The sequence below is a fragment of the Procambarus clarkii genome, chromosome 86 (genome assembly GCF_040958095.1).
Source record: "Procambarus clarkii isolate CNS0578487 chromosome 86, FALCON_Pclarkii_2.0, whole genome shotgun sequence".
NCBI lineage: Eukaryota > Metazoa > Arthropoda > Malacostraca > Decapoda > Cambaridae > Procambarus > Procambarus clarkii.
This window is the reverse complement of record NC_091235.1, coordinates 14,970,498-14,996,986: the sequence shown is the minus strand read 5'-3', so window position 1 is coordinate 14,996,986 and position 26,489 is coordinate 14,970,498. Positions and strand designations below refer to the sequence as shown.

At 37.8% G+C, this 26,489-nt stretch overlaps 1 protein-coding gene across 3 annotated transcripts; it reads left to right on the top strand.

Moving 5' to 3' along the window:
* Window positions 1-26,489, top strand: Fs(2)Ket (Importin subunit beta Fs(2)Ket). 3 transcript variants are annotated; one of them, XM_045758904.2, is made up of 12 exons: window positions 1-157; window positions 11,267-11,325; window positions 12,623-12,805; window positions 13,393-13,587; window positions 13,844-14,026; window positions 15,247-15,372; window positions 15,738-15,911; window positions 16,072-16,282; window positions 17,604-18,903; window positions 20,876-21,037; window positions 23,811-23,885; window positions 23,974-26,489. In XM_045758904.2, the coding sequence occupies exons 1-11, from the start codon at window positions 115-117 to the stop codon at window positions 23,863-23,865; spliced, it is 2,691 nt and encodes an 896-aa protein (XP_045614860.1). In that variant the 5' UTR covers window positions 1-114; the 3' UTR covers window positions 23,866-23,885; window positions 23,974-26,489. The 3 variants fall into 3 exon arrangements, with proteins under 3 accessions (XP_045614860.1, XP_045614877.1, XP_045614868.1); XM_045758921.2 differs by lacking the exon at window positions 23,811-23,885; XM_045758912.2 differs by lacking the exon at window positions 23,811-23,885 and having other exon boundaries at window positions 23,954-26,489.

Here is a 26,489-nt window from a genome sequence, read left to right as displayed (position 1 = left end):
GAGAGTGTATTGGTCCGCCGCACATGTGGTAGACCTACCGGTGTGTGTGTGGGCCAGGCCGCTCCGCTCCTCTCTTAACGTCGCTCCTCTCGCTTAAACACCCTCCCCGAGATTATGGAACAGGTCATACAAATCCTCGAGAAGACCACATCTCCTGGTGAGTGTAGAGTTATTAGGGCGAGCAAGCCCGACTGGGGAGGGAGAGATGAGGGAAATAGTGGCGGCGGAGGTGGTTCCCGCCACCACTCCTGCTAGTGGTGCAATTAAACGATTTTCAAGCTGATTATTTTTGCTTTCTCTGGCTTGTGGGTAATGGTGGCGGCGTGGCTCGCTAGCTGCTAGTTGCGGCGGGTTTAAGGGGTAATGGACGGGTGGTAATAGGTGTGGGGTCGAGGCAGGAGAGGGATTTTAAGTGGGAATGGTGGGGGGGTCGGAGGAGGCAGGTCTGGCGGCCATGTTTGGCCCGGGATGACAACAAATGAGTGTTGTGGCGGCTGACACCAGGCTGGCACCCGGGTGGGCATGGCGGCCAGGGCACGCCCGGGGGCGCTCTCTGATGGCGGGCTGTGTGTGGGGGAGCAGCATGGTGGTGGTGGTGGTGGTGGTGGTGGGGAGTTGGGTTGGTGGGGCCTGGCCAGCCTCTGCCTGCTACACCACACGCGTTATACCATTCCTTTCCCACCTCCCGTCCCATTATTGCTTCCCCCCCCCTTCCCTGTCCCATCTTTCCCTTCCATCACTACTTTCCCCCCTTGTCCCATCCCAAATCCTTATCCTGATCCCTTCCCAGGGCTATATTGTCTTAATAGTTTGGCACTTTCTCCTTATACTTCCCTTCCCTAAACTCCTCCTCCTCCATTGCACTCTATAAAACTAATAAAATATACAATTTTCAACATTTTTACAGTAATCATATTACAACATGCTTTACATTTTAATGTATATATCATAGCATGGAGTTAGGTTTGAAAGTGGAAATTGCTTGTGTGTGTCGAATAGCTTATAATTTTGACATTTTAAAAGGAAGCCAAGCTATATCCTAGACGGTAGAGCGATGATCTCGCTTCATGCAGGTCGGCGTTCAATCTCCGACCGTCCACATGTGGTTGGGCACCATTTCTTCCCTCCCGTCCCATTCCAAATCCTTATTCTGACCCATTCCCAGTGTTGTATAGTCGTTATGGCTTGGCGCTTTCCCCTGATAGTTCAATACAATAATATCCTAGACGTTATACCTTTTAGGAATTCCAAAGTACTTTAGTTGTGAACTCAATAAAATGTGTGTGTGTGTGTTGGGCAAGCATGTCTGTTACACTCCCCATGCATGTACATACACTATACAGTATCTGTAAATGCATTCATTTCAATCTATTTCAATACAATTTCATAATTTTGTATAAAAATTGATTACTAAAATGTATAAAAATTGCATTACCCTATGGGTCAATGTATGGCAATGACCACTTTCTTACAGTACTCCACAATATTACATAAAAATTAAGGTATTTGCAGAAGACATATTGACAGCAATCTGCCTATTTATAGCAACCTATCTCATTCATAATTTATATCCTGCATGTCTAACCTACCTATGAAACAATAAATTGATCCCGTCTGTTTTATTTTATTCATATATACAAGACTTCTTACATTCTTGTACTGTACAGCCACTAGCGCATACAGCATTTCAGGCAACTCCTTTGTCTTAATTTTCCCCAGAATGACTTGCCAAATTGTTTAACAATCGGGTACCCGTTGACTACTGGGTGAACAGAGGCTACAGTTAAGGATTGGCGCCCAGTCAATCCTCCCCGGCCAAGACATGACCCAGGCCAAGTGCTTGTGAAGTGCCGGGCGAGTGCTTTACCACCACGCCACTGGGACTGTGGCGTTTGTGTTACGCTGGATCACTAACACAAATCGACAAACCTGTCTCCTATCCTGTATTTACTCAGGTCATTCATAAATCTACACATCTAAATTGTATTCGATTTGTGATCTATTTTGTGTTGATGCATTTAATACACTAATGTCTACTTTAGTTATGTCACTTCTATCTATTTGCCGCCTAAGCTTCATCAGTGTCTTAAAATGGAAGGTTTCCAATTCCATGGATTAACTTTGTCATCCTTTACCGAGTGCATTTTGTCCATTTTTTAGTATGATGACCAAAAATAAATTGCATAATCTAAATGAGCCCTATCAGGACTGTTATCCTGTCTCTCCTATTTGCCCTCTTAACAAACATTTGTGCATTTATTTTTTGCCCTTAAATTCTTACTAATCCTGTCTGTTCCCTCATTTCTGCCCCCCCCATCCCCCCTCCCTCATGTTTTCTGCAATAAAGACTTCACATTTTCAACAGTACTATATGCAGCTGATATTTAGTATCCAACATCATTACCTACTTTCAGAACCCTACATTTATCGGTATTAAATCACATCTGACACGTTTGGCTATTTCAAAAGCTTATCTAAATTGTTTTAAAGTAATTTTGACTTTGAGTCTGGATTCCCACCCAATCCTGACTAAATGGTTTATACATATGAGCAACAGAGGTCCCAGGACAGCCTTGGGGCACTCAACTTAGTGGTTTCCCACTGACATAATTATGTATATTCAAACATTGTTTCTTGGCTATAACTATGCCCTTATTTTTGGAATGAAGGGCAGCGACGGGCTTAGCCATGTGCGCCCTGCAAGTCCAAATTTGGAGATGTCTCTTCTTTATTTGGAGTTCTTTAGAAAGGCAAAGACTTAGGGGTGACATGAAAATTGTACAAGTGGATGGATGGGTATAGCAAAGGGGATATTGATAGGGTATTAAAAGTATCAACACGAAACAATTGTTATAAATTGGATAATTTTAGATTGAGGAAAGACTTGGGTAAATACTGGTTCGGTAACAGGGTTGTTTTGTGGAACCAATTACTGCATAACATAATAGAAATAGGATCCCTTGATTGTTTCAAGCATAGGTTAAACATGTATATAATTGGGATTGGGTGGATATAAATAGTAGCTGCCTCATATGGACCAATAGACATGGTATATACAAATTAGCTTTCATCTAATTTGAAATAGCACCCCAATACCATGGACCTCTACCTTTCTAATCAGTCTTTCATGAGGCACAGTATCAAAAGCTTTGCTAAAGTTGAGGTACAGTCACAATCATTTTAACTCAACTGCCTCAAATATGTTGGAATAGAATGGAATTAAGTTTGTCAAAGTTAATTAAATAATTCATCAGTAAGTATGATCATGTTATGAATCGGTCTTAATCTGTTTTTCAGGATGAATGGTTTTTGGGAGTATCGATTCGAGCAATGTTTCCACAGTATAAATTAACAAATTGTTCGATGCAAGTTATCCATCTTCCCTTTTTAAAATTGGTACATTAGCGACCCTCCGCAATTCTGGTACTCTGCTTGACTAATGATTAAATGTGCAAAACATTCTTTAGGCAATCTAGCAAGGCCCCAGGGGCTAATTTGGCATATTTTTTCTTTGTTTAAAAACTTCTCCCTGCTAATCACTAAACTAGTCCACTTGTCCTCGTCACCATCAATATTGATTTGTTCAGCTGAAGGCAGAATGTTAAGTTCTCTAGTAGACCACATATTTAAACTACTACTACTATCAATATAATCAGTTATTTGAGCTGTGTTAATGACCCAGTCTTTTTTTTCCTATTTGATAAAACTGAAAAAATCCTTCAGGATTTTGATGTCCTGCTGTATGTTCTTCAGAGCTATTTTCCTTTTTTTCTTTTTATCATTTCTAACTATTTTGATAAATTTTTAATCTTAATTGAGTAACCCCATTCTTAATCCTTTTGTATAAACTCCTTCTTCTTGCATGTAAGGTTCTTTAGACCTATAGTTATCCATTTGGGGATCACTGTTCTTTTATTAAGTAAATTTGTTAGGTACACTATGCTCCTGAGCTTTACCAATATTTTTTTTTTAAATGATTTAATGACATCATAATTCTTTATCAACACCCCCCCTCCTCCCCGTTTACTTCTCAAGACTGTCCACCTCTTATGTTTAGATCTGTTTAATGTCTTAACCAAGAAACTCTTAATCCTTTAAAATCTGATTTTTGGAAATCTGGCATCTTAATACTTTGGCAGTCGGCATCTTAACTGAAATTTCTTGCACATGCATTCAATTCTACATTAAATCAAATTGCCTTGTGAGCTCTATTCCCTTTATTTATGTCCATTAGTTAACACAAGGCCTAAAATAGTTTCCTAATCTTCTATTATGGTGTTCCCCATTTTGGTAGTAAAGTTTATTTAATTAAAATTTAAAGTCAATAACACAAACTGGTTGACCTACATGTCCTTGATATTTCATCCCATATATTCTTTGCTTGCATTCTGATGAATTTTGATAGCCTGTATATAACTCCGATTATTAGATTAGTAGTACAGTATTTTAATTCAATCCAAACCATATAGATTATGTATATGGCTCTCTTTGATACCCTCTTTGATGACACTACTTAAAATTTTTCCCAAGGCACATTGCTACTCCCTCTCCTTGTCTAATCCATCATCCACATGAAATAATTTGAATCCCTTAATTTCATGTATAGCTAATAGTTATGTTTCTAATTTTGTCCATGTTTTGTTTATTAACACTTTCGCGCTCTCGGCGCTCAAAAAAAATCAATACCCCAGATGCTTTCGGCACTTCGTGCGCCTACGCGGTAAGACCGAAAAAGTGTACACTCTTTTGACTGTCCTGACAATAATTGAAGGCGCACGTACAGTATTTAAATTTGGTATCACTGTGTTTGCAATGAAATTGTCTATAAGAGCATACCTATAAAATGCCGCCCAAGCATAAGGAGTATCAACACCAAATAAACTATGCAGATCACTCGCCGAGAGTGCCAAACAGCAACATGTTTCCACTCTCTTAATGGTTGCGAAACCTACAGTTGTCCTACATCGCTAATTTTGGTATCATTGGAATCGCAATAAAACTCTCTACACGGACATATGCATATGAATGTTTAATATAGGTAATTGCCCACCCGCAAGAGTGTGTGAAGTGGAGAGTAGTTAGCCGCGAGCGCACTGGCGAAAACACAGGGGGGAAATCATGCTTGGAAAGTTTATACATTTATACGTTTCCTGACCCTACTTTTCTATGTACGTATTTCTTTTTTATACCAATGTGTTCGCAATAAAATTTTCTACAAGATGAAATGTATAACATTTGTACAAAGCATGTGTAAGAGAAGCGCCAAATATAGAACCACGTCGCTCAGTATGTGTTCGCGGCAGAAACGAACGCATTGTTTTCGTTCGTTTGATGTTTGTCATGTTTATACTTGTTGAAACATTTTATAAATTTGTATGACAGTGATCGCAGTAAAATTCCCTACACAGACATATACATAACACATACAAATATTTCCCACGTGTTGGATATATCAACGGCTAAAGGGAACCCACTGCCACACGCCCGCCACACCCCCAAACATACTTTGTGTTTTTTTTTTTTTTTACTCATAGAAGTTTGTGATATAATATTCATTCTGGTACCAAAAAATTCGCAAATAAATTCTCTACAAAACGTATATAATCTGAGAGTATCCCCATCCATTTCGGTTAAAAAATGGAATTTATAGAAATATTTTTTCGATGGACGAGAAAAGTAGGCTGTTATGCGTAATCGTAAGAAAAAACGGCGACGAGTTATCTCTAATCTAAAGCGCGAAAGTGTTAATATCTGGCGTTTCTCAATATACAAGTGTGTTTAAATTGTCTATTTTGTTTCTAAGACTCCTGCTATTTGTGTAGTACACCTAAGGGTATTCTGATGTTGAGACCCTCTTCATCCCTGTTCCTTTTTTCCAAAACTGTTTTCCCTTCCAACATGCATTTGCTGACTCCTTTTCCTAAATCCATTCCCATACTTCTATCATCAAACAGTTTAAACCCAAACAAACCCTTCCAACCACAGATTCTAACAAATTGACAAAGGCAGTAAACTCAGTGACTAGGTAAATGAATCCCTTCCTGAGCCCAAATTATTTTTTCCATAAGTGTTTACTCTAGTTATCAGTGAATGTGCTGTATTTGATTTGCAGTATTAGCCTGTTGGCAAGGCCAATTTGCAAATCTCCATTTGCCCTAGAAAGCCATTCATTTCAAATTCTCTTTCTTGGAAGAAAGTCTTATACGATCCTGATACGATCAGGATCCCTCCCTTTTTTGTATTTCAAGGATTGTTTTAAATGTCTTTATTAGTGCCTCACTCTTAATTCTTCCTATTTCATTTCCTCTAGTGCTTAGAACAAATAACAGGTTTGTTTCCATTACCAGCCTTAGTATGTCAATATCAATATATCCCAATATCCTCAATGCCAACTCCCGGATAGCAAACCTGTAACCTGTTTGCCTTATCTCTAGCGCAAAGTGCTGTCCAAATACCTCGCCTGAGCATTCTCTGCTTGTCTTATTCCTGTCTTTGCCCTACCTGGAGACTGGGTAGTCACCTCTTCACAGCACTAGTCCTCCAACTAAGTGTAAGCATTTGAAATCCTAACAGGGACAGTAGATTTTTTCAGAGTAAACTTGAGGTTCTTATTTTTAATGAATTTCCACTTGCCAGCAACTTTTGGGGTCGAGCTCGTGTTGTCCACTTCTTGTGCAACACATTCTGGTTACAATAAATTATTTTTGTAAACAGATTATGAAAGGAATGGCTTTGTAGAGCAAATAAGGGATATTGCCAAAAAGCAAGTTCCAAATTTTAAAGACAAGCAGGGCATGAGCTAGTATCCTTGAGGGCAAAGTGTAAAGTTGGGATGGTGGGAAAAGTAAGAAATACAAATTTTAATTAATGTGGCTTCAATACAAAGCAAAAAATGTAATTAATTAAATTACATGAAAAACAGAACTGATTTTTGATTAACAAATGATCAATAATTTAAAAGTGGAAACTTTGAATTTAGTTCAGGTGAAAACTAGCAACAAGGGAAAAGCAAGTACTGTATATATGTTAAATAATATCAAAAAGAATAAGTGGGCTGTACCCTGAAACTGAGAACAATGAGATAATAGAGGATTAAATGCATAATGGAGGAGAAAATTATTTAATTGAAGGAAAGGATTAGCCTAGGCTTCAGAAAAATAGTGAACATAGTCTGAAGAGGCTATAAAGGAAGTACGTACAGTATTAAGAAATAATATTTTAACGAGTTCACAGAATGATGGGAAATATCTGAAGGAATTTAAGTTTGTCTTAAAATTACTAGAGTATGGAGATAACCTCTATTCAGTACTTTATAAACAAAGGTATATAGTATGGTAGACATAGCCTAGTCTTCTCTTAAGAATACTGTAGGTGTATATGAAATAAGAGGGGATAAGACCTGAATGTTACCTATGCCAGCACCTCAATACCGCATGTTAAGGTAAAACACACGTTCATTCATTCATTCATTCATGTACAGTATCTTGCACAAGGAAAATGGCCACCTGCCAACATCGCAGATGCCAGATTATAGTATTGTATAATTGTATGGGTGAATATTATCATTGATTTGAAAATTGTTTATTAAATTTCAGTTCCTCATAATCTTTGTTAAACATTATAGTACTGTATTTATATACTGGTGAAACTCCTTAACTCTTGGCATGTGGCTGTCATAAAATATTCCGCAGCTGCAGCACCACACACACATACAGGGACGAAACAACGGTATGGTACTTTCGAGGCCCAAGTTTGAGTCTCCGATGATCCACATGATTGAAAACTTAAAATTATTATAAGTTTAATAATAAATAACAATAACCATTTTATTAATATAAAGAATTCTGATAGAGATCTAGGGTGGTTCTGGAAAAAAACTGTCACCTTAGGATCACATGAACATTGTGCAAGGATCAAATGCTACACTAAGCTTCAAAGCATTATGACAAAAAATGCTGGAAAGACGGGACATCACGAGCGTAGTAGCTCTCATCCTGTAACTACACTTGGGTAATTACTTTCCAACTTAAGAATGGCTTAAATACATAAAGGGTGATGTTAAAGAAATTATTCATGACCTTTGTTAGATCAGAGTTGGAATAGGCATCAGTTGTTGTATGGTGCCCATATCTTAACAAGCACATCACTAGAAAAGGTGCAATGACATGCAACTAAATGGCTTCCAGAACGAAAAATAAGGGCTACAAGGAGAAGTTAAGGTATTAAATACTGTATACCAAAGCTAGAACATAGGTGAAAAAGATATGATCACAACTATCAGATACAAAATAGTATCAGGAATCAGTAAAATACAAAGATGAATTTTTGAAAATGGCAACTACTAGGAACATCAATAAATTTCCTAAGTGTGAAGACAGGTGATTACCGTTTTGAGAGGGTCCAGAATCACTGTAATGCAAGCACAATTAGGTAATGTCAAACCAATCCTAAACAAACTGTAAAACTGCCTCTGTGCAGCTTAGGATAAAGTGTTGAGGCTGTATGATGATTTTGGTTCCATCAAATGACCTTGGTATATTCTCTCAGAATTATCATTCCTGTGATTTCTTTCCTGGTTTCATGTATGAGAGTAGGAAGCTCAGTGATGGGGGGGGGTCATTTGGTCTGTTGAGCTTCAGCTCTTGGTTCTGCCTCTTAATTGTCAGTCAACTGGAATACAGATTCCTGAGCCTATTGGGCTTTATCATATCTACATTTGAAACTGTGTATGGAGTCTTGAATCCACATCACTGCCTAATGCATTTCATTTGTTAACTATGGACACTGAAAAAGTTCAGTGTACAGTATATATAGAGGGATACGACCTCGTGCAGTTGCCATGGGACCCATAGGTGGTGATTATCTCCCCCCTTTACTCTAGTCTTTCAGGGACATGAGGGGCTCCTGGAGCCTTTCCTCGTAACTTGGACCTCTTCAGTTGTGGGACTAGTCTGGTGGCATACCTTGCCTTGCAATGATTTTGGGGCTCAATGTCCACATGGCCCGGTCCTCGACCAGGCCTCCAAAGACCACTGTGTGGTGGTATACCTCTAAATCTTTTCTAACTTTGTCTTGTATTTAACTAGGTATGGACTCCAGGATTGGCTGTTTTGAATGATTCATTACACAAGTTTAAAAAGGCAGTTCTTATGTTGGCAAATCTAGCATATGCCACTGTAGATATCCTGTTAATGATGGCTTCTGAGGACAGGTTGTGTGTGATATTGACCCCCAGATCTCTCTTATTTGACTTGCAGGATTTCACCTCCCAGATGGTACAGTACTTGTTTGGCCTCCTGCTCCCTTCCCCTAATTTCATTACTTCACACTATGCTGAGTTAAACTTAGCCATTTTCTAGACCATTCTTCCAGTGTCTTATCTTCAACTGTCTTGATGCTTCTCATAAGATATATATATAAATTTGTGATGTGTCCAAAATTAAAATGTTACAATTCTATTTATTGCTCTATTATTATGAGACTAGTTTTAATACCAAAATGAAAGACGTAACACGAAAATTGATGTTATTAAACTGAACGAGTATACACATTTGGCTGCGATGTGCAAATTGGTGCTCGTTCACGGGTAACTTTAGGCTTTGCTGAAGGGAGTCATGCTTGGCTTTTGGACAATATATGCATATACAACACCTGCAGGGAATTTACTTGCGAACACATCAAAATGAGCCACGTAGCACGAGAATTAAGGTGAGAAAACTGAAATGAGTACACACATTTGACTGATTTTGTGTGCTCACGGGTAGTTTTTGCTGACTTTAGGCTTTGCTGTGGGGAATCATGCTTGACTTTAGGACCTTATATTCATATACACCTGTAGGGAATTCTATTGAGAATACAATACCAAAATGAACAACGTAGCATGAGAATTAAGGCGAGAAAACTGAAACGAGTATACACATTGTGTTGCCAAGCGCTCGCCCGCACCGCCAGGACTAGTTCGTGCATATGTGCGGAGCACACGCCTGAGGCGCGCATGTGTTAATGGTTGCTATATTTTTTCTATTGACTCCAATCTGGATCTTCTGCCATTTAATGGTGTGTTGTAAATGACTGCTACTATTATCTTGGGTCCACCCATTGTCATAGTTCCTGTTAATTTAAGTACTCGATGAATCCTTCACAGCCTGTGATATCCATCTCTTCGAAACTCCAGTCTTTCCTTATTAGCAGGGCACTCCTCCTCATCTGTTCCCTCTTTTTCCTTACTATAAAGTAGTCCTGTGGAAACACTGCATATATTATGGTGCCTGACAATTTTGGTTGTCTTATTACATCTAGGTTTTCTTCCTGTGCCCTTTTGGCCAGTTCACTTGCTTTATTTGTAATCCCATCAATGTTTGAGTACATTACCTTGCTCACTTTTCTATATCCATTATCTATGGTCTTGTGGTGATACAATTTTGTTTTCATAGTCACAGAAAATGTTTAATGAAGATAATCTCCAGCTCCTGCATTATGTAAAAAAATTTAAATACCAAAATGGAAACCACATAGAATATAAAATGCAGTCAAATCACACTATAGAACAAAATGTTAATATAAAAGATTTGGGGTCATAATGTTGGAAGACCTTACTTTTAAAGAATACAAAGTAGCTGTTGCAACTGCAAGAAAAATGACAGGTTTAATAACAACCTTTCAAACGAGATGCCAGACCAATGATACTTTTAAGACTTGCTTTCTCTGGTGAAATATTGTTGTACAATACAGCTCTATTCAAAGCTGGAGAAATTGCCGACCTGGAATGGAATGGAACTATCTGGAGAAATTGCCAAGCCATTAGGACTAAATAGCACTAGGAGAGGATCAGGATTAGGATTTGGGATGGGGCTGGGGTAAGGAATGGTGGCCAAATACTTGAACGGTCGGGGATTGAACGCCAACCTGCTTGAAGCGAGACCGTCGCTCTATTGTCCAGCCCAAGCGGTTGGAGAATATGCAAAGATCTTGTGCTGCCATAGTCAACTCAATGAAATGTCTAAATTATTGAGACTGCTTAAATTTTTAAATCTTTGTTCCCCCAGAGTACAAGTAGGAACATCACATTACATTAACACCATTTGGTGAAATCTGGCATATTTAGGTGTAGTTTGGGATAGCACTGTTCATCTATTGATGCAGGTCTTTGTATTGAGCGTTATTGTTTTGGTCGGTTTCTATAGGCTCATAATTTTGTAATTTTGTGCATGGATACTGTAACCTGTTTGCACTTTATTTACTGAAATGCATATATGTTTTCTTGCAGATAAAAATGAGCTGGAAACTGCCCTAAAATACCTGGAACAGGCTGCTCAGGCGAATTTGGTGAGTAAACTGTTCTAAATGAAAGTACAAACAAGTTGATGTAATATTTTCATGTGTACAGTATTTTAATGCAGTAGAGATGTTATTGTTTAATAGGGGTTAAGTACTATATAGGCTTGTGTATTTTTAATTGGCTGAAGATCACTAGTTGAATAAGAGAAGAAAGTGGTGACAACGATGTGGACATCTATTTGCAAGAGCTCTTTAAGCCCTTGCAGGTAAAATGTCATCTTTAGTTTTTCTCATTAGGTTTTCTCTGCCATGTTTTCACCACCTTTAAATTATTTAAAACTTTAATTTTAATCATGCAAGTGATTTACTAATTTGAAAGGTTCATGAGAGGTGTAAGTGACTATTCAAAGAGTTTTTTTTTTTTTTTTTTTTTTTTTTTTTTTTTTTTTTACTGCTGTGTGGCATGGATTGAAAAAGGGTTTGTAAACAAAACTGGCATAAGAAGTTAGAATAGCGAATGAGAAATTGTTACAGGAGGAAAAGAAAGATGATCGATTGAGTGAGCCATGATAGTAATTTAGAGATGAACGAAAGCAAGAAATTTGAAAGAGTTCTTAGTGCCAGTTTGACCCTGAAGTGACCACACGTGCTGTGAATTGCATTCGTAAAGAATGGCACCTAATAATTAGGCTTTTACACTTTGTAGTAATACTGCAAATATTTACACATCCCCTACTGTTATAGTGGCGACTGTACGCAAGCTACTTCATGCTGAATGTTTGTGGCCGGGAAAGTTTAGTGTACTAAATAATATCTATAGACAGTTTGAGATACTGTGAGTAAAAAGTTTATTTTTAAGCAAACTATTTTCCTCCGTACTATACAACATTAACCCTCGGTGTTTATGGAGGCCTCAAGTACTGTTTGGGGACCCCCCCCTGGTGTACCAGTTAAAATTGAGTGTTAAAAAGTACCTAAAACTTCTTAGGGTGATCCGTGCACTATGGGTTGATCATCTTGTATGCATATTTCAAGGGTTAAGTTTGCTTAACAGAAGGTTGTCATAGAACAAAAATTCCATGCCACATAAGTAAAATATTTTGCTCCGCCTCAAGTGAATGATGGACTTGTAAAGTGGATCATGATTTTGAGTAGAAAGAAATGGCTTTGATACTCAGACGAGGATTGTTAGGGTACAAACTGTAGTCATCTGGATAGGTAAATTGTTGCAAGTGTCGGCAAACGTGTTCTTAATAGAGTTGTACAGATTCTTTAGAATTTTTAGGATTTTGTACAAAAGTTTTAGTTTGTGTATGAAAGTTAATTTTGTATATTTGTTTTCCAGCCAGAATATGTGAAAGTACTCAGCGATGTCCTCCACCATGGGGGCAATTCTACTGTGGCTCGTATGGCTGCTGGTATTCAGCTGAAGAATACTTTAGCCTCTAATGATGCCAAAGTTAAAATACAGTACCAACAGCGCTGGTTGGCGTTTTTGCCAGATGTCAGGGACTATGTTAAGAGTAATGTAAGTTAAATTTCATGTTTTAAATTTAAATATTGTATACCATTTTGTGATGGGCTGAATGAGTATTCTGAATACCATTGATCATTAATTGCTGCTCTATACGTGTAAAATAAATTGCATGAAATGTTTCTTCAATAGAAAAAACTTCCTAAAATAGTAGCATGTACATTAATTAGTACACATCATCATCCTGCCAAACACACACTGAAACTACGACGTTGGTACAACGTTCGAACAAGTTTAAACACCTAACCAGTTATAACAACCAATATAGCAAGTTTGCTGAGGATACTGTTCTTCCTGTACATGTTGTTTTTTGCACTTTTTTACACAGTTATTCCTTTACTCTAATACACCCTGTACTATTACTGCACTGCATATATCATGTGCCCTTTCCTGTAGATACCTTTCTCATTTACCCAGTTGTGATGGGGGAATTTGTTTTGGGACATATATGGAGGTTTTTTTTTACCTAGCAGTTATCTCCATTCTTGTGTTGCATATAGTGCTATATAATTTTTGTAGTTTGGTACTTCATCTGCAATGGTGCATTGTTGTTTTACTAAATATATTATCACCACTTTCAGGTTGTTGGGGCACTGGGCACAGAACAGAATCGGCCAAGTTCTGCAGCTCAGTGTGTGGCCTACATTGCCCTTACAGAAATTCCTGTGGGGCAATGGCCAGACCTTATTGATAGGTTAGTGGCCAATGTGACCGCACCCGGGGCAACAGATATGACCAAAGAATCTACATTAGAAGCTATTGGATATATATGTCAGGTGAGAAATATTTTTTTTAACCACATTTTAAATGTTCAATACAGTACATTTTTCATTTGACACTTTGTTAATCGTGTAGATGTTTTGCAGTAAGAATGTAGTTTTAAGACTGTTTGAAGCTTGTAAAATGAAGATAGCATTTGTCTTCTTTTATCAAAGTATTTTTACACAATGAGTTATGCATTCATTAAAGATTGATTAAATTCCAGTATTTATATAAATGCTAATACAATATATAATTTGAAATACTCTACAGGATATTGAACCCGAAGCAATAGCAGCCCAGAGTAACAACATACTTACTGCTATTGTCCATGGAATGAAACGAGACGAACCAAATGATCACGTTAGACTAGCAGCCACAACAGCCCTTCTCAATTCTCTGGAATTTACTAGACAAAACTTTGAAAGAGATGCGGAACGGCATTTCATCATGCAGGTGCATATTTATCTAGTGTACTAGTTGTTATAGTGAATTATACCTTAAAGACAAGCTTGCATCAACTGTTACATAATATTATGTTTGGATTTTGTTTCTATCTGAAGTTGATTATATTTAGTCATGATATTTTTGGTGGGTTATGCAGCTTGATATTACTTATTTTTCCCTAGAGATAAAATAAATAACTTTTTTCATAAAATAAATAATATTCTGATCGGTAACCCTTAGCAGTGGCCTTTAGTGATGTTGAATAATTAGGATTTTCGTAATTTTATATCTCGCTTCTTGCCCTTCTACAAAATTTTAGATTGTGGTATTTTTATGTAGCTAGGCTCCATCCTCCCACAGCATGGTGCAACAAGTACAGTACATTCTGTGTAAGTTTGTTAACATAAAGGTATTGATTTAATTTATTATATTGATAACCTTGAAACATTGTTTATCTTAATGACATTCTATGGGGTCACTGGTTAACATGATAGGGTTTAATGTCTTGTTGATTGAATACTGAAGTGAGCTATGTGGTTACTTGCTGATTTTTAAATGGGTGTTGTTTTATGGAACAAATTACTGGGTAACGTAATGGATTTGGGATTGATGGATTGTTTGTAACTTGGGTTAGGCATGTATTTGAGGGATTAGGGGAGGATATATGTTATAGTCTTCCCAGCTTGCTACCTTGTTTTGATGGCACTTTCTTCCTTGGGTTAGGTACAAATAAGAATTGCCTCGTATAGACCAATAGGCCTTCTCCAGCTTCCTTAATTCTTATGTTTACATGCAGCACTTATACTTGGATCATTTGTTTGAAGTGTTTTCACATTTTACATGTGATAGGCTAAGAACAGAGGCAGTGTGCAAAGCCAATCTGATGCAATGAATGGCTTTAACACTGTTTTCACCTCCTAAATCATTACATTTTGGTTTTGAGGCAACTGTAACATTTGCTGGATGCTTACATTTCATATTTGTTGGGGTTGGCACAGTTTTACAGCTCGGAACAGAAGGTATGCATAGCTCAAATGCAGGTTAATCCAGTATGACTACAATTTTTTTTGTAGGTGATAATATAGAGATAGATGGGAAATGTCATTAGTTGAAATTTCTTTCAATCCTAAAGGAAGTCAAGCTAGACTGAAATCTTGAATAACTTGTGGCTGATAAGAGTTAAAATAGTGTTATAATTTGAATATAATTCCATGTATGTTCTTCATTAGGTGGTGTGTGAAGCTACACAATCAACTAACACCCAAATTAAAGTGGCGGCATTACAATGTCTGGTGAAGATCATGTCGCTATACTACCAGTATATGGAACACTACATGGGTCCTGCTTTATTTGCAGTAAGTATGACTTGATTTTGAACATGAACAAATCCACAAGGGCCATGGCCCTCGTCACAGCTCTTGTGGATTTGTTCATTTGATGCATCACGCTATTGTGATTTGTGTGTAATTTTGAACATCTCTCTCCCTCGTCCATTTTACAATCTCTCATCCCAACCCCATTTGTTCCACTTTCTCTCTTTGTACTCTGCTTCTCTTATAATTCCATTGTCCCATCTTTTGGTTGCCCTTCCCTAACTCTATTTTTTTTTTCTATCCTCACGTGTCATCCCATTTCTACCATCTCGGTTACTATTTGAGGACCCCCCCCCCATCTTTTTTTTTTTTTTACTTACCTTTCACCATTTTTGTTGTTCCTTCAGATTACACTAGAAGCAATGAAGAGTGATATTGATGAAGTGGCACTGCAGGGCATTGAGTTTTGGTCCAATGTTTGTGATGAAGAAGTGGACCTGGCTATTGAGGCTTCTGAGGCTGCTGAACTTGGCCGTCCACCAGAGAGGACCTCCAGGTTTTATGCTAAAGGTGCTCTACAGGTAAGGGAATAAAACTTTCTTGAAAATATATATACCATGTTCTTCATTGATATTTGCCAGTTTACTGTTTAAAATACCATTTTTAGTTTGAATTTTGTTTGCTTTGTACACCATTTGAAGGAATCACTTTTTTTTTCCCCCTGCCTCTTCCCATCCCTAGTACCTTGTACCAGTGTTGATGATGACATTAAGCAAGCAGGAAGAGGCAGATGATGATGATGAGTGGAACCCATGTAAAGCAGCTGGTGTGTGTGTGATGCTGTTGGCTACCTGCACGGAAGATGATATTGTTCCACACGTTCTTCCGTTTGTCAAGGAAAACATCAAGCACTCCAACTGGAGACTGCGGGATGCTGCTATTATGGCATTTGGTTAGTGTGTAGTTTAGTAAATATTGGTTTGATGTCTGCAGGGTGCTGTATTTAATTCATTTGTAATTAGGTTTTGATATTGCATATTTACACGTCTTTGGATTGGAATTGATTTAGGATTTGAAGGAAACGTAATTATTTACCTATTTCACCCCAGAGGGTAGGTAGGCTTAAACCTAGTGAAGATGAGGATCAGTACATCAAAAGATGGTATAAAGATAAAACAAAAATTGCATCTGTTCATACACTGTACCTTATACATTACTGTACTGTAAATAGCATAATTAAAGCATTAACACTTTTGTAAATAAATGATATCATTTGTTTCAGTGACACATTGGTCTTGACCCCTGTTCCTTTCTTGGGTTAAAATGTGACTAAAAATATGTATATATAACATTATTATATAGAAAAACTTTCCTTCTCTGGCATTAAAAAATGTGTATAAATCCATAAAAAAGGCTACCCCACTGTTTACTCTTGAATGCCCATACAAAAATATTGAACATGCCTTATGAACGTGATAGTTCTTTGATGACGTAAAGCAGATGTTTTTACAGTTGTGCTCACATTTTGTAAATGGAAATATATCCCTACTTTTTTCTTTTAAATTATAAGGTGTCATTTCTTTAAGGGTATGATTATAACAGTAATTGATTTCTATAAATTTAAATATTTTATTGGGTTTGTTGAAATTGCTTAAATTAAATTAAATTTTTTTGTCGGTAAAAGTACATACATACATGAAGAATTACAAACCTAATGTTGGATTTATAGATAGAGCTAGTACATATAATACCTATAGCCACTAGTACGCATAGCGTTTTGGGCAAAGAATTAGTTGACTTTGTCTAATGTGCAGCCTATCCTCCTAAAATAATAATGTATAAAATGTAATAGGTACTAATGTATAAAAATGGACTGTTAGACCCAGAAACGTTCACATTTTGCATTGCAATATTAATCCAAATGACACGATAAATAATTGGGGAAACTGTAATAGCACACACATGTACTTACTCCCAACGTAGTACATGTGTGTGCTATAAACAGCTTAGGAATGTTTAAGGTTAATTTCTTTTACTTATTTTTTCATGGCCTCTACAAAATTTATGATACAAAGTTTGAACATTGTTGGCTAGCTTCATTTTTTTATAAATTCTACCAAATAGTTACTGTAAGTACTGTCATGTGAAGAGGATTGGTTGCTTTTGTGTTCTGCGTTTGTTTCCAGATATGTGTAGGATTATTATTATTAGTAAAAAGTTTGGCCATCTAGTTGTATGAAATTATTAGTAATGTAAATTTAATGTTTCTGCAGGTTCCATCTTGGAAGGTCCAGATCCTACTAATCTGAAACCTATGGTTGAGCAGGCAATGCCAACTTTGATAGAGGCCCTTAGTGATACCTCGGTAGTTGTGCGGGACACTACTGCCTGGACCTTGGGTCGTGTCTGCGAACTGATTCCTGATGCTGCATGCAATGATACATATCTCAAATTGTTGTTGGAAGCACTTGTGCACAGCCTCAAAGGAGAGCCTCGTGTTGCGTCGAATGTTTGTTGGGCACTCAGTTCCTTGGCAGAAGCTGCATATGAACAAGCTGACACGGGTGAAGTGGATGGCGAGCCTCCCACTTATTGTCTTTCTGCTTTCTTTGACCCCTTAGTAGATGTGCTGTTGCAGACAACTGATAGAGCAGATGGTAATCAGTGCAATCTCCGCAATGCAGCATATGAGGCTCTTATGGAACTTATGAAAAACTCGCCACACGATTGCTATCCCACTGTTCAAAAGACCACAATGATAATTTTGGAAAGGTTGCAGCAAGTTCTTCACATGGAGTCACAAGTTCAATCCCACAGTGATCGTGTTCAAGTTAATGATATCCAGTCCTTGTTGTGTGCCACGCTGCAGTCTGTACTTCGTAAAGTAACCCCTGAAGATGCTCCAAAGATCAGTGACCCTATTATGGCTGCTTTGCTACAGATGTTCCAAACATCACAGGGCAAGTCTGGAGGTGTTCAGGAGGATGCACTTCTTGCCGTTTCTACACTCATTGAAGTACTTGGGCACAATTTTTTGAAATATATGGATGCATTCAAACCTTTCTTGGCTTTGGGTTTGAGGAATGTTGATGACTTTCCAGTGTGCTCTGCAGCTGTTGGCGTCACAGGAGATATATGCCGTGCTCTTGGAGATAAAGTAGAGCCGTTCTGTGATGAACTAATGTCCATGCTGGTCGAAAATCTTGGCAACAATAACGTTCACCGAAATGTTAAACCCACAATCTTGTCGGTATTTGGAGATATGGCTCTGGCACTGGGACCTAAATTTACCAAATATTTAGATGTTGTTCTTCAAATGCTTCATCAGGCATCACAGGCCCAGGTTGACCGCTCTGACTTCGATATGCTAGACTACCTTAATGAACTGCGTGAAACCTGCTTAGAAGCTTACACTGGCATTGTCCAGGGATTGAAAGGAGACGGTCCAGCACCCAAGCAAGAAGTGCAACTACTACGTACACATGTGCCCCACATGATAACATTCATAACATCGGTTGCAGCAGATGATGAGAAGTCGGATCCTGTTGTTGCAAGTTCTGTTGGACTGATAGGGTAAGATAATTTAAGGTTTTAAGAGTTGTGTTAAGAAGGTTTAAAAGTTTACAATTCATATGACCATATTTTATGAAATGACCCCCCCCCCCCCTCAATGGCTACTATGTACACCTTGCAGAACTAGAGTAGATAGTTCAGGCTCTTGTCATGTAAATGTATACTTCAATAAGAATTTTTTTTTTTTTTTTTACAAATAATGATGACTTAATAGCCAAAGGCTGATGACTAATATTGCTCAGATACCTTTTTTTTTTTTTAATTTTCTTAAAAATCAAACACTAGGAGAAATAGTTGATGCTTTGGGAAAACTAGCATATTTAAAACAATTTTTTTTTTAAGTTTGCATTGTTTTTTGTTTCACCCAGGTATATCTGCCTGCCAATATCTTGAAATGATGTAGACGAGACATTTCTTTAGGACAGGTTCTCCTCACAAGTGTCAATCTTATAATAGGTTTAAATTAAAAAAAAATCTGAAATTTGCCTAGTACATGGGTTCAGTTGAGGTATGAGAACATGTTTTAAATTAATATATAGTAGCTTTTATTTTTAATATTTTTTTTTATAGATGCAACATTAGAATAATTAGAATTTCAACTTCAGTATCCAAAAATCTAGTTTGACAAATTCTCACCACCATTTTTACATATAGTATGCACAGTTGTCTGTTCTACAATCTCTCTAAAATTGATTTTTCATAAACCCTGAACTTTTGGAGATATAAATTTGCGCATATTTCAAATGCCATATGGACGATTTTTTTTATAGTAAACTGTAGAGTTTCCTTTAAGGGGAAAAAATATGGAGCTGGTGGTTGAGTGGACAGAACACTGGACACGTGATCCTGTGGTCCCAGGTTCGATCCCGGGCGCTGGCGAGAAATCAATGGGCAGTTTCTTTCACCCCGATGCTCCTGTTACCTAGCAGTAAATAGGTACCTGGGAGTTAGCTGTCACGGGCTGCTTCCTGGGGGTGGAGGCCTGGTCGAGGACAAGGCCACGGGGACACTAAGCCTCGAAATCATCTCAAGATAATGAACTATACTGAAAACTTATATTCTAAATATATGAAAATGAAGATCATATGCTATCCTGAGAGCATAATACGTAACACCAAATGAACAATTGGTGACATTTAATATTTTTGAAGCTGATTTCAGTTCCTGAAGTTCTCAATATTCAATTTTATAAATATTTTTTATAGTCTTGTTTTTCAAGTTACTTTATCATTTAGACAGAGTCGGAACATTTGCCTAGTAGATTATGCACAAAACATTTGAAAGCATTTCGGCAAATTTTAAAAACTGAGCTCTGTCTGACTTCATATGACGTTTTGCGCAGCTTAAGGGTTAAATGATTAGAATTTTTTCCCGATATTTGAAAAATTCCTTTGTATCATAAATTCCCCCCATGCACCCGGGTTTTGTCAACCAGATGTTCTACACCCTTTTCTTCAATACACACACAGATCGCAGTACTGTAATTTTTTAAACCATCATAATGACGACATTCCCCTGATAACATTCACGATAACAGCAATTATACCCTGAAATGGCAACAGGATTTTTTCATGGGTCAAGGTAAACTCCATTACATCCACATAGACCTATTATATCCATATTTGTATCATACATGTGAAACGTAGACAATAATTTGTTAAATCTTCATATGATAATAACTGCATTGCCATGTGATTCAACAAGCGACAATAACCGCTGTCTATCAGTTAGTGGCATTAACCATGATATTGAAGACTGGTGTAAGTATGCGAAACGTGCAGGCATGCCTCGGCATATAAGTTTTTTTTAATTGGCCAAAGCAAAGATAAATTGGTCTTCACACTAATATATTTTACTAATTGAATGTTTATGAATGACTTGAGTTGCCTGGAGAACATTCACTCATCCCATCACACTTGTCCACAATACTTTCTCAAAAGATTTACTTGATAATTTTGTATGTTTCTTCCAGAGACCTTTGTTCCGTGTTTGGGGCCGACATGCTACAGTTGGTCGAGACGGATCCCATCACCAGTCTTCTTTCACAAGGCCGACGTTCTAAAACTTCAAAGACAAAGACATTGGCCATGTGGGCAACGAAAGAGATTCGACGCCTTAAAAACAACAGCAGTTGGTAAGTAAATAGTCAGGTAAAGTATTAATGGCATGTTGATTATCATCTTGTGGGTCTGTGATAGACATTTGGCGATGTTTACAGCATTATTTTAAACGGGTGTTAGTTCTGTAATTTATAATTTCTGCTAAAATGTTTGTTTGGTATCGAGAAACCGTTAATTGATAAAAACTAATATTCAGAATAATATCTGAATTCAGTATGATCAGTTAGTGTCTTCACTTAAGGTTGCAGATATGAGAAGGTACGCACTCCACACTACGGGTAGGGTATAGGTTATCTTGAGGTTGTCTTGAGATGATTTCGGGGCTTTAGTGTCCCCGCGGCCCGGTCCTCGACCAGACCTCCACCCCCCGGGAAGCAGCCCGTGACAGCTGACTAACACCCAGGTACCTATTTTACTGCTAGGTAACAGGAGCATAGGGTGAAAGAAACTCTGCCCATTGTTTCTCGCCGGCGCCTGGGATCGAACCCAGGACCACAGGATCACAAGTCCAGCGTGCTGTCCGCTCGGCCGACCGGCTCCCTGGGTAGCAAATGTTTTTACATTAGATTTTTTAGTTTGTAAAATCTTGAGTAGCTTCATACAAGAATATCTTGTATTACAGCAATGAAGGTATTTGTTAGCCATTAACGTACTGATCAATCGGTATGTTCCCAACTGTAAACATTCCAGGTGTGTCTGTCGCGCATTGTAAGCTATAAAATTTGAATTCTTTTAATTTGTTTTTGTTTTTTGAGTACAGTATTACTATAAATTTGGTGTCGAAAGGTTCAGAATTTAATTTAATTTGCAAGAGTATAGATGCAAAATAAAATATAATTTACGATATCTGAATATACAAATATTAAACATTCTAAAATTCCTCCCTAATTTTTCTACTTAAATAAAAATAAAACATGGAAACATGTACACCATCAGTCTGTTACTTTATAAAGAAAATGAGCAACTTTCAACTTTCCATGCAGGTAATTTGCAAAACTGTAACAGTTCTCTAAAGTCTTGAGGGATAATTGGCTGAAGTAATCTCTGGATGGTTTCCCCCGTGCTTTGGTTGGCCCCCTGATAAGCTATACTTACACCATGCTCCAAAATGGGGGGGGGGAGATTTTTGGTAATTTCAAGATGGACAACAAAATTTAGCATCATTGAAACTATAGTGTTAAGGCATTCTTCCCTCATTTCTCTCGTTTTCTTTCACTCCTCTTATTTATAATGTTTAATCCATTCCCCCACTAACAATAGCTTCTTTTAATCTGTTATAAAACAAGCACATCAAACCTTCCTTCTGGCCGCTTTGCATCTACATTAGATTTTGTCTTCTCTTGATATACAAATGTGTTTATTTTGAAGCTTAGTGTTTGGTGGGGGAGGTGGGGGGTTTTTGGTGAATTTGCAGATCCATGCTCATGAAGGAAATTTTGCTGCAGTCTGCATTTATACAGAGTACACAATCACACTATATATAAATGCCTGTATAGAAAATGTATGTTATAAAGCTAGTATGTTTTCTCTTATTAGAAAGGACCAACTTTCTATTTAGGGTTAAATGATTTGTATAATGTATTGATAAAAGTTTTAAGTTTTGCTTAATATACAGAAATAACTTTTACAAAACTAAAATGACTAATTGTCAGTGACTGGTAACGATCTATCTCTAGGCATTTAATATTTGATTTATTACATTTCCTGGCATTATTATTATTTTTTTTTTTTTAATCTGCCCTCATAACTTTGCTTCACAATGCTGGTGCTAGTTTAGCCCCAAATTTTCTCAACTTTCCTTTTGTGGTTGACGAGGTGCCTGCCACGCCTGCCTGCCTACCACGTTGGAAGGCATTCAAACACACAGCCTTTAAACCTTTTGTCACTGATTTATTCCTCACACATTCTAGACAGCCATTTTTTATTTTTTATTTATATGTACAAGAGTTACTTCATTCTTGTAAAGCCACTAGCATGCATAGCATTTCAGGGAGGTCCTTAATCCATATTTTCCCCGGAATACGACCCGCCAAATCGTTTAACAGCCAGGTACCCATTCACTGCGGTGTGAACAGAGGCTACAGTTAAGGACTGGTGCCCGGTCAATCCTCCCCGGCCAAAGTGCTCGTGAAGTGCCAGGCGAGTGTCTTACCACTGCGCTATGGGGACTGATAAACCTGCCTTTTCTTTCCAGCATTCCAGAGTCTGGTAGGTGCCGTCCCCAAATTTAGAGTATTTTAACCTATAGTGGTGGAGGAAATTTGTTGGAAGGATCCAAAAGTCAAATTGCCTCATCACTATAACACAGGATATGTAAATTTTGGCCATTTTTGTGACTTGGCGCGTGTTGTTCTGTCATATTTCTGCCTTTCCTTTAGTTATGTTGCAATGTTCAGTATTGACATTCCAAGTTGAATTGACTTTCTTGTTTTGGAGAATAAATTCAAGGGAAGTTGATGGAAGTAGTTGTTGGAGATTTGCATTACTGTAATTCCTAGTTTATCTAATAGTGCACTGATAGGGGGCATGTTATAGGATGGTTGAAGTTATTATAAATTATCACCAATGTTGTGTATCACAGACCCATATAATTTGATTTAATGATGCATATAATTTGATACAAATTTTGGATATTTAGGGATTTTAATTTGACTTAATATTCATTGAAACTACACAAGAATGTGATAAATTAATGAATGAGCTGTTTGATTGCATGGTATTTTCTGGTGATACGAGAGTCTTTCTTACTCTTAACTGTGTGTGAGAAATGCATATTTCTTACTTCAGTGTGTCAACGTGTGCCTTTGGCAGTCGGGAATCTCGTGTTGCTTTGTGTACCTGATCAAGCAGTTATGACACCAAGTAAGAAAAGTGAAGTAGTGTAGTGAGTGGCTGGCATACGTCCACAAGTGTCATCTAACTGGTAGTAGCCCCTAACTTGGCTTTTCAGATGAGTGCGGAGTATAGTCTGTGGTGAGTCAGATGCGGTGTGTCTGCATGGAGTGAGGGAAGAGCGTTGCCCGCCTGTGGTGAGTGGTGACCGTTCAGCGCATGGGTTGTGTGGTGAGTGAACAGACGAACGTGGACAATCGCAAGTGCGGCAGTTTGGCCAAATGTGCGATGACAACCGGATGGCCTCATATGTGTGAAAATACATGGAAGACTTTTAATAAATGAAGGGAATATCTTTTCTAGGCGACTTTCAGAGAATTAGTTACAGTGAATCATTCCAACTTCCAGGAAAAGATCTGCCTCAATTGATCTATAAAGAACTAGCATTTCCAAAGTAAGTCCTGTTTCTTAACTATGGTTTTATTAGAAAGCCAGTCCTTTCAAGTGCCTTTATGTGGGAATGAATGGTGCTGTAGCCTTGAAACATGTACCCTTCTGGTAACACTCCATCTATGAAGAAATGGCAGAATAATGTTTTCTCTGGTTTCTAGTCAAGGGTACAAGGATTTTTTAACTACCCCTTCCACTCTGTCAGTAAGAAATCTATTTTATAGGCAGGGGCAGCTCTGCTGCATTCCATTTTAGATGTTTACAAGGCATGCTCTTGAGCTTTTTGCATGAGTTGTGTATTGTTGTTAAATGTGTAAAGGAACCTGGTAAGTTCCTAACATTGTAAACAGAAAAAGGGGGTGGGGGAGTACAGATGCTTGTAAACATCAGCATGGGATTAGCAGTTTTTCCCATTATTGTACCTCTTTGGTTATACTCTTAAATTCTTTGGTGACAGCACTTGTGTGTTTAGGGCACTAGAATGGGATAAGGCTGTAGTGGTTCTGTTGATGGCATTTTGAGGCAAATGGGATTGAAACTTCAAATGCATTAGGCCATAATTTTTTTCCCAAGTCTCATGAAAAATTGATAGTATCCCCAAGTAGCTGTCGGAGTTAGCAATAATAACTTTAAATAGGTTACTGTTAACTTCAGGGGATACATAGTTTTCAGATTGAAAAGGTAAATATTCCCCGTAAAGCTTCTCATGAATGATGTGTAAAACTGTGTGCTGCTGTGCCTGACTATAGTGGTCTGAACTACAGTGTTTGTAACAGTATCAGCCATTTTTGGTCTTATTACCGGTATATCATATGAGGGTGTCCTATCTAAACGTGAAAATCTAATGTGGCCCAATCGGCCTGCAGATATTCATGTTTGCTGATTGTTACAGTTGTATGTTGAAAAGCCCTAAATGTGCAGTGTGATGAGGCAAGAAGTCTGCAAGTTTTTGGAAGATAATTATTTTAACCCTTGGTCAGCAGTGTTTTTGACTGTTGAAAACTTGTGTGAATGAATGACATGTATTTGGGTTAAGCTTTTCTTCCATTAACTTACAGGGGTTTTAGGTTTAGTGCCAAATTCCCCACTAAATGGCTTAAGTGATAGCCATAAAAAGCACAGCTCGGCCAGCGCTAGGCATTATAAATCTAGATCTATCTTGAAGTCAGTGTTAAACAGCATAACATTTGTTTTCAGCATATTGTTGATTGAATATTAAATATTAGCTGTGTATTAAATGAATGCAAAGATTTGAATGGAATGTTGTAATATAAAACACTGCTCAAGAAGGAACTGATTTTAAAAATGCCATAAAAGATGACCACAGAAGGAATAAGTTAATTGCAGTCTTGTGACTGGTGAATGTTTGACTGTGATAAAAGGCAGTGTGATATGGCGCTCTGTAAGCATGTGGTGCAAGCTGAGTGCAGTCCAGTATTGTTTGTAACATAAAGTTGTATGGGGTATCCTATTGCTTTCACAAGAGCTGGAAAAAATGGTGAATAGAGGAGACATATGGGTAATAGGGTTCCCAGAATGTGATTTAGCATATTTGGACTGTAAATGGAAGGTGTGCATCCAGTGCTTTTTCTCCTTGCCATGTTAGCACATTTCCCACATGTCAGAAACTTTGAGGAGTGGTGGTGGTAAAGCCATACCAGTCTCTGTGGTCTGTCATGCCCTTCCCTTCTATCCTCCCCCCCCTCCCTCCAGTAACATGACTCAGTGACTGAGGGTGTGAGTGCAAATTAGTCGTTCTTGAAGGACGTGTGACTGTGATACTGTGTTCCTCTAGTGCAAATGTTACTGTGCGTGTGTGTACATTCCACCAAGCGGTGTAGTATTTTGTAGTGTACAGAACAACAACAACAACACAAGCTTTACAGATGAACCTGCTGCAGATGTTCAGAGGTTAGCTGATGTAGTAATGTAACTGTTATTGCCTCAAAATAGATGAGCTTTGTGTCTGAAATTTATTCACTAAAAGTTATTCATGACACGTGATCTACTTTCAGTAAGTGTGGACAAACCTAGTGTATATTTTTTCACAATCCCTGTTGATATATGTTCATTTATAATTTGATTAAGCCATTTGGTACTGTAAGGCTAATAAGTTTTTCTTTAACAAACCCTGTACCATATTTACGAATGCAGAAATTTGAATAAATAAGTTTGAAAAGAAAA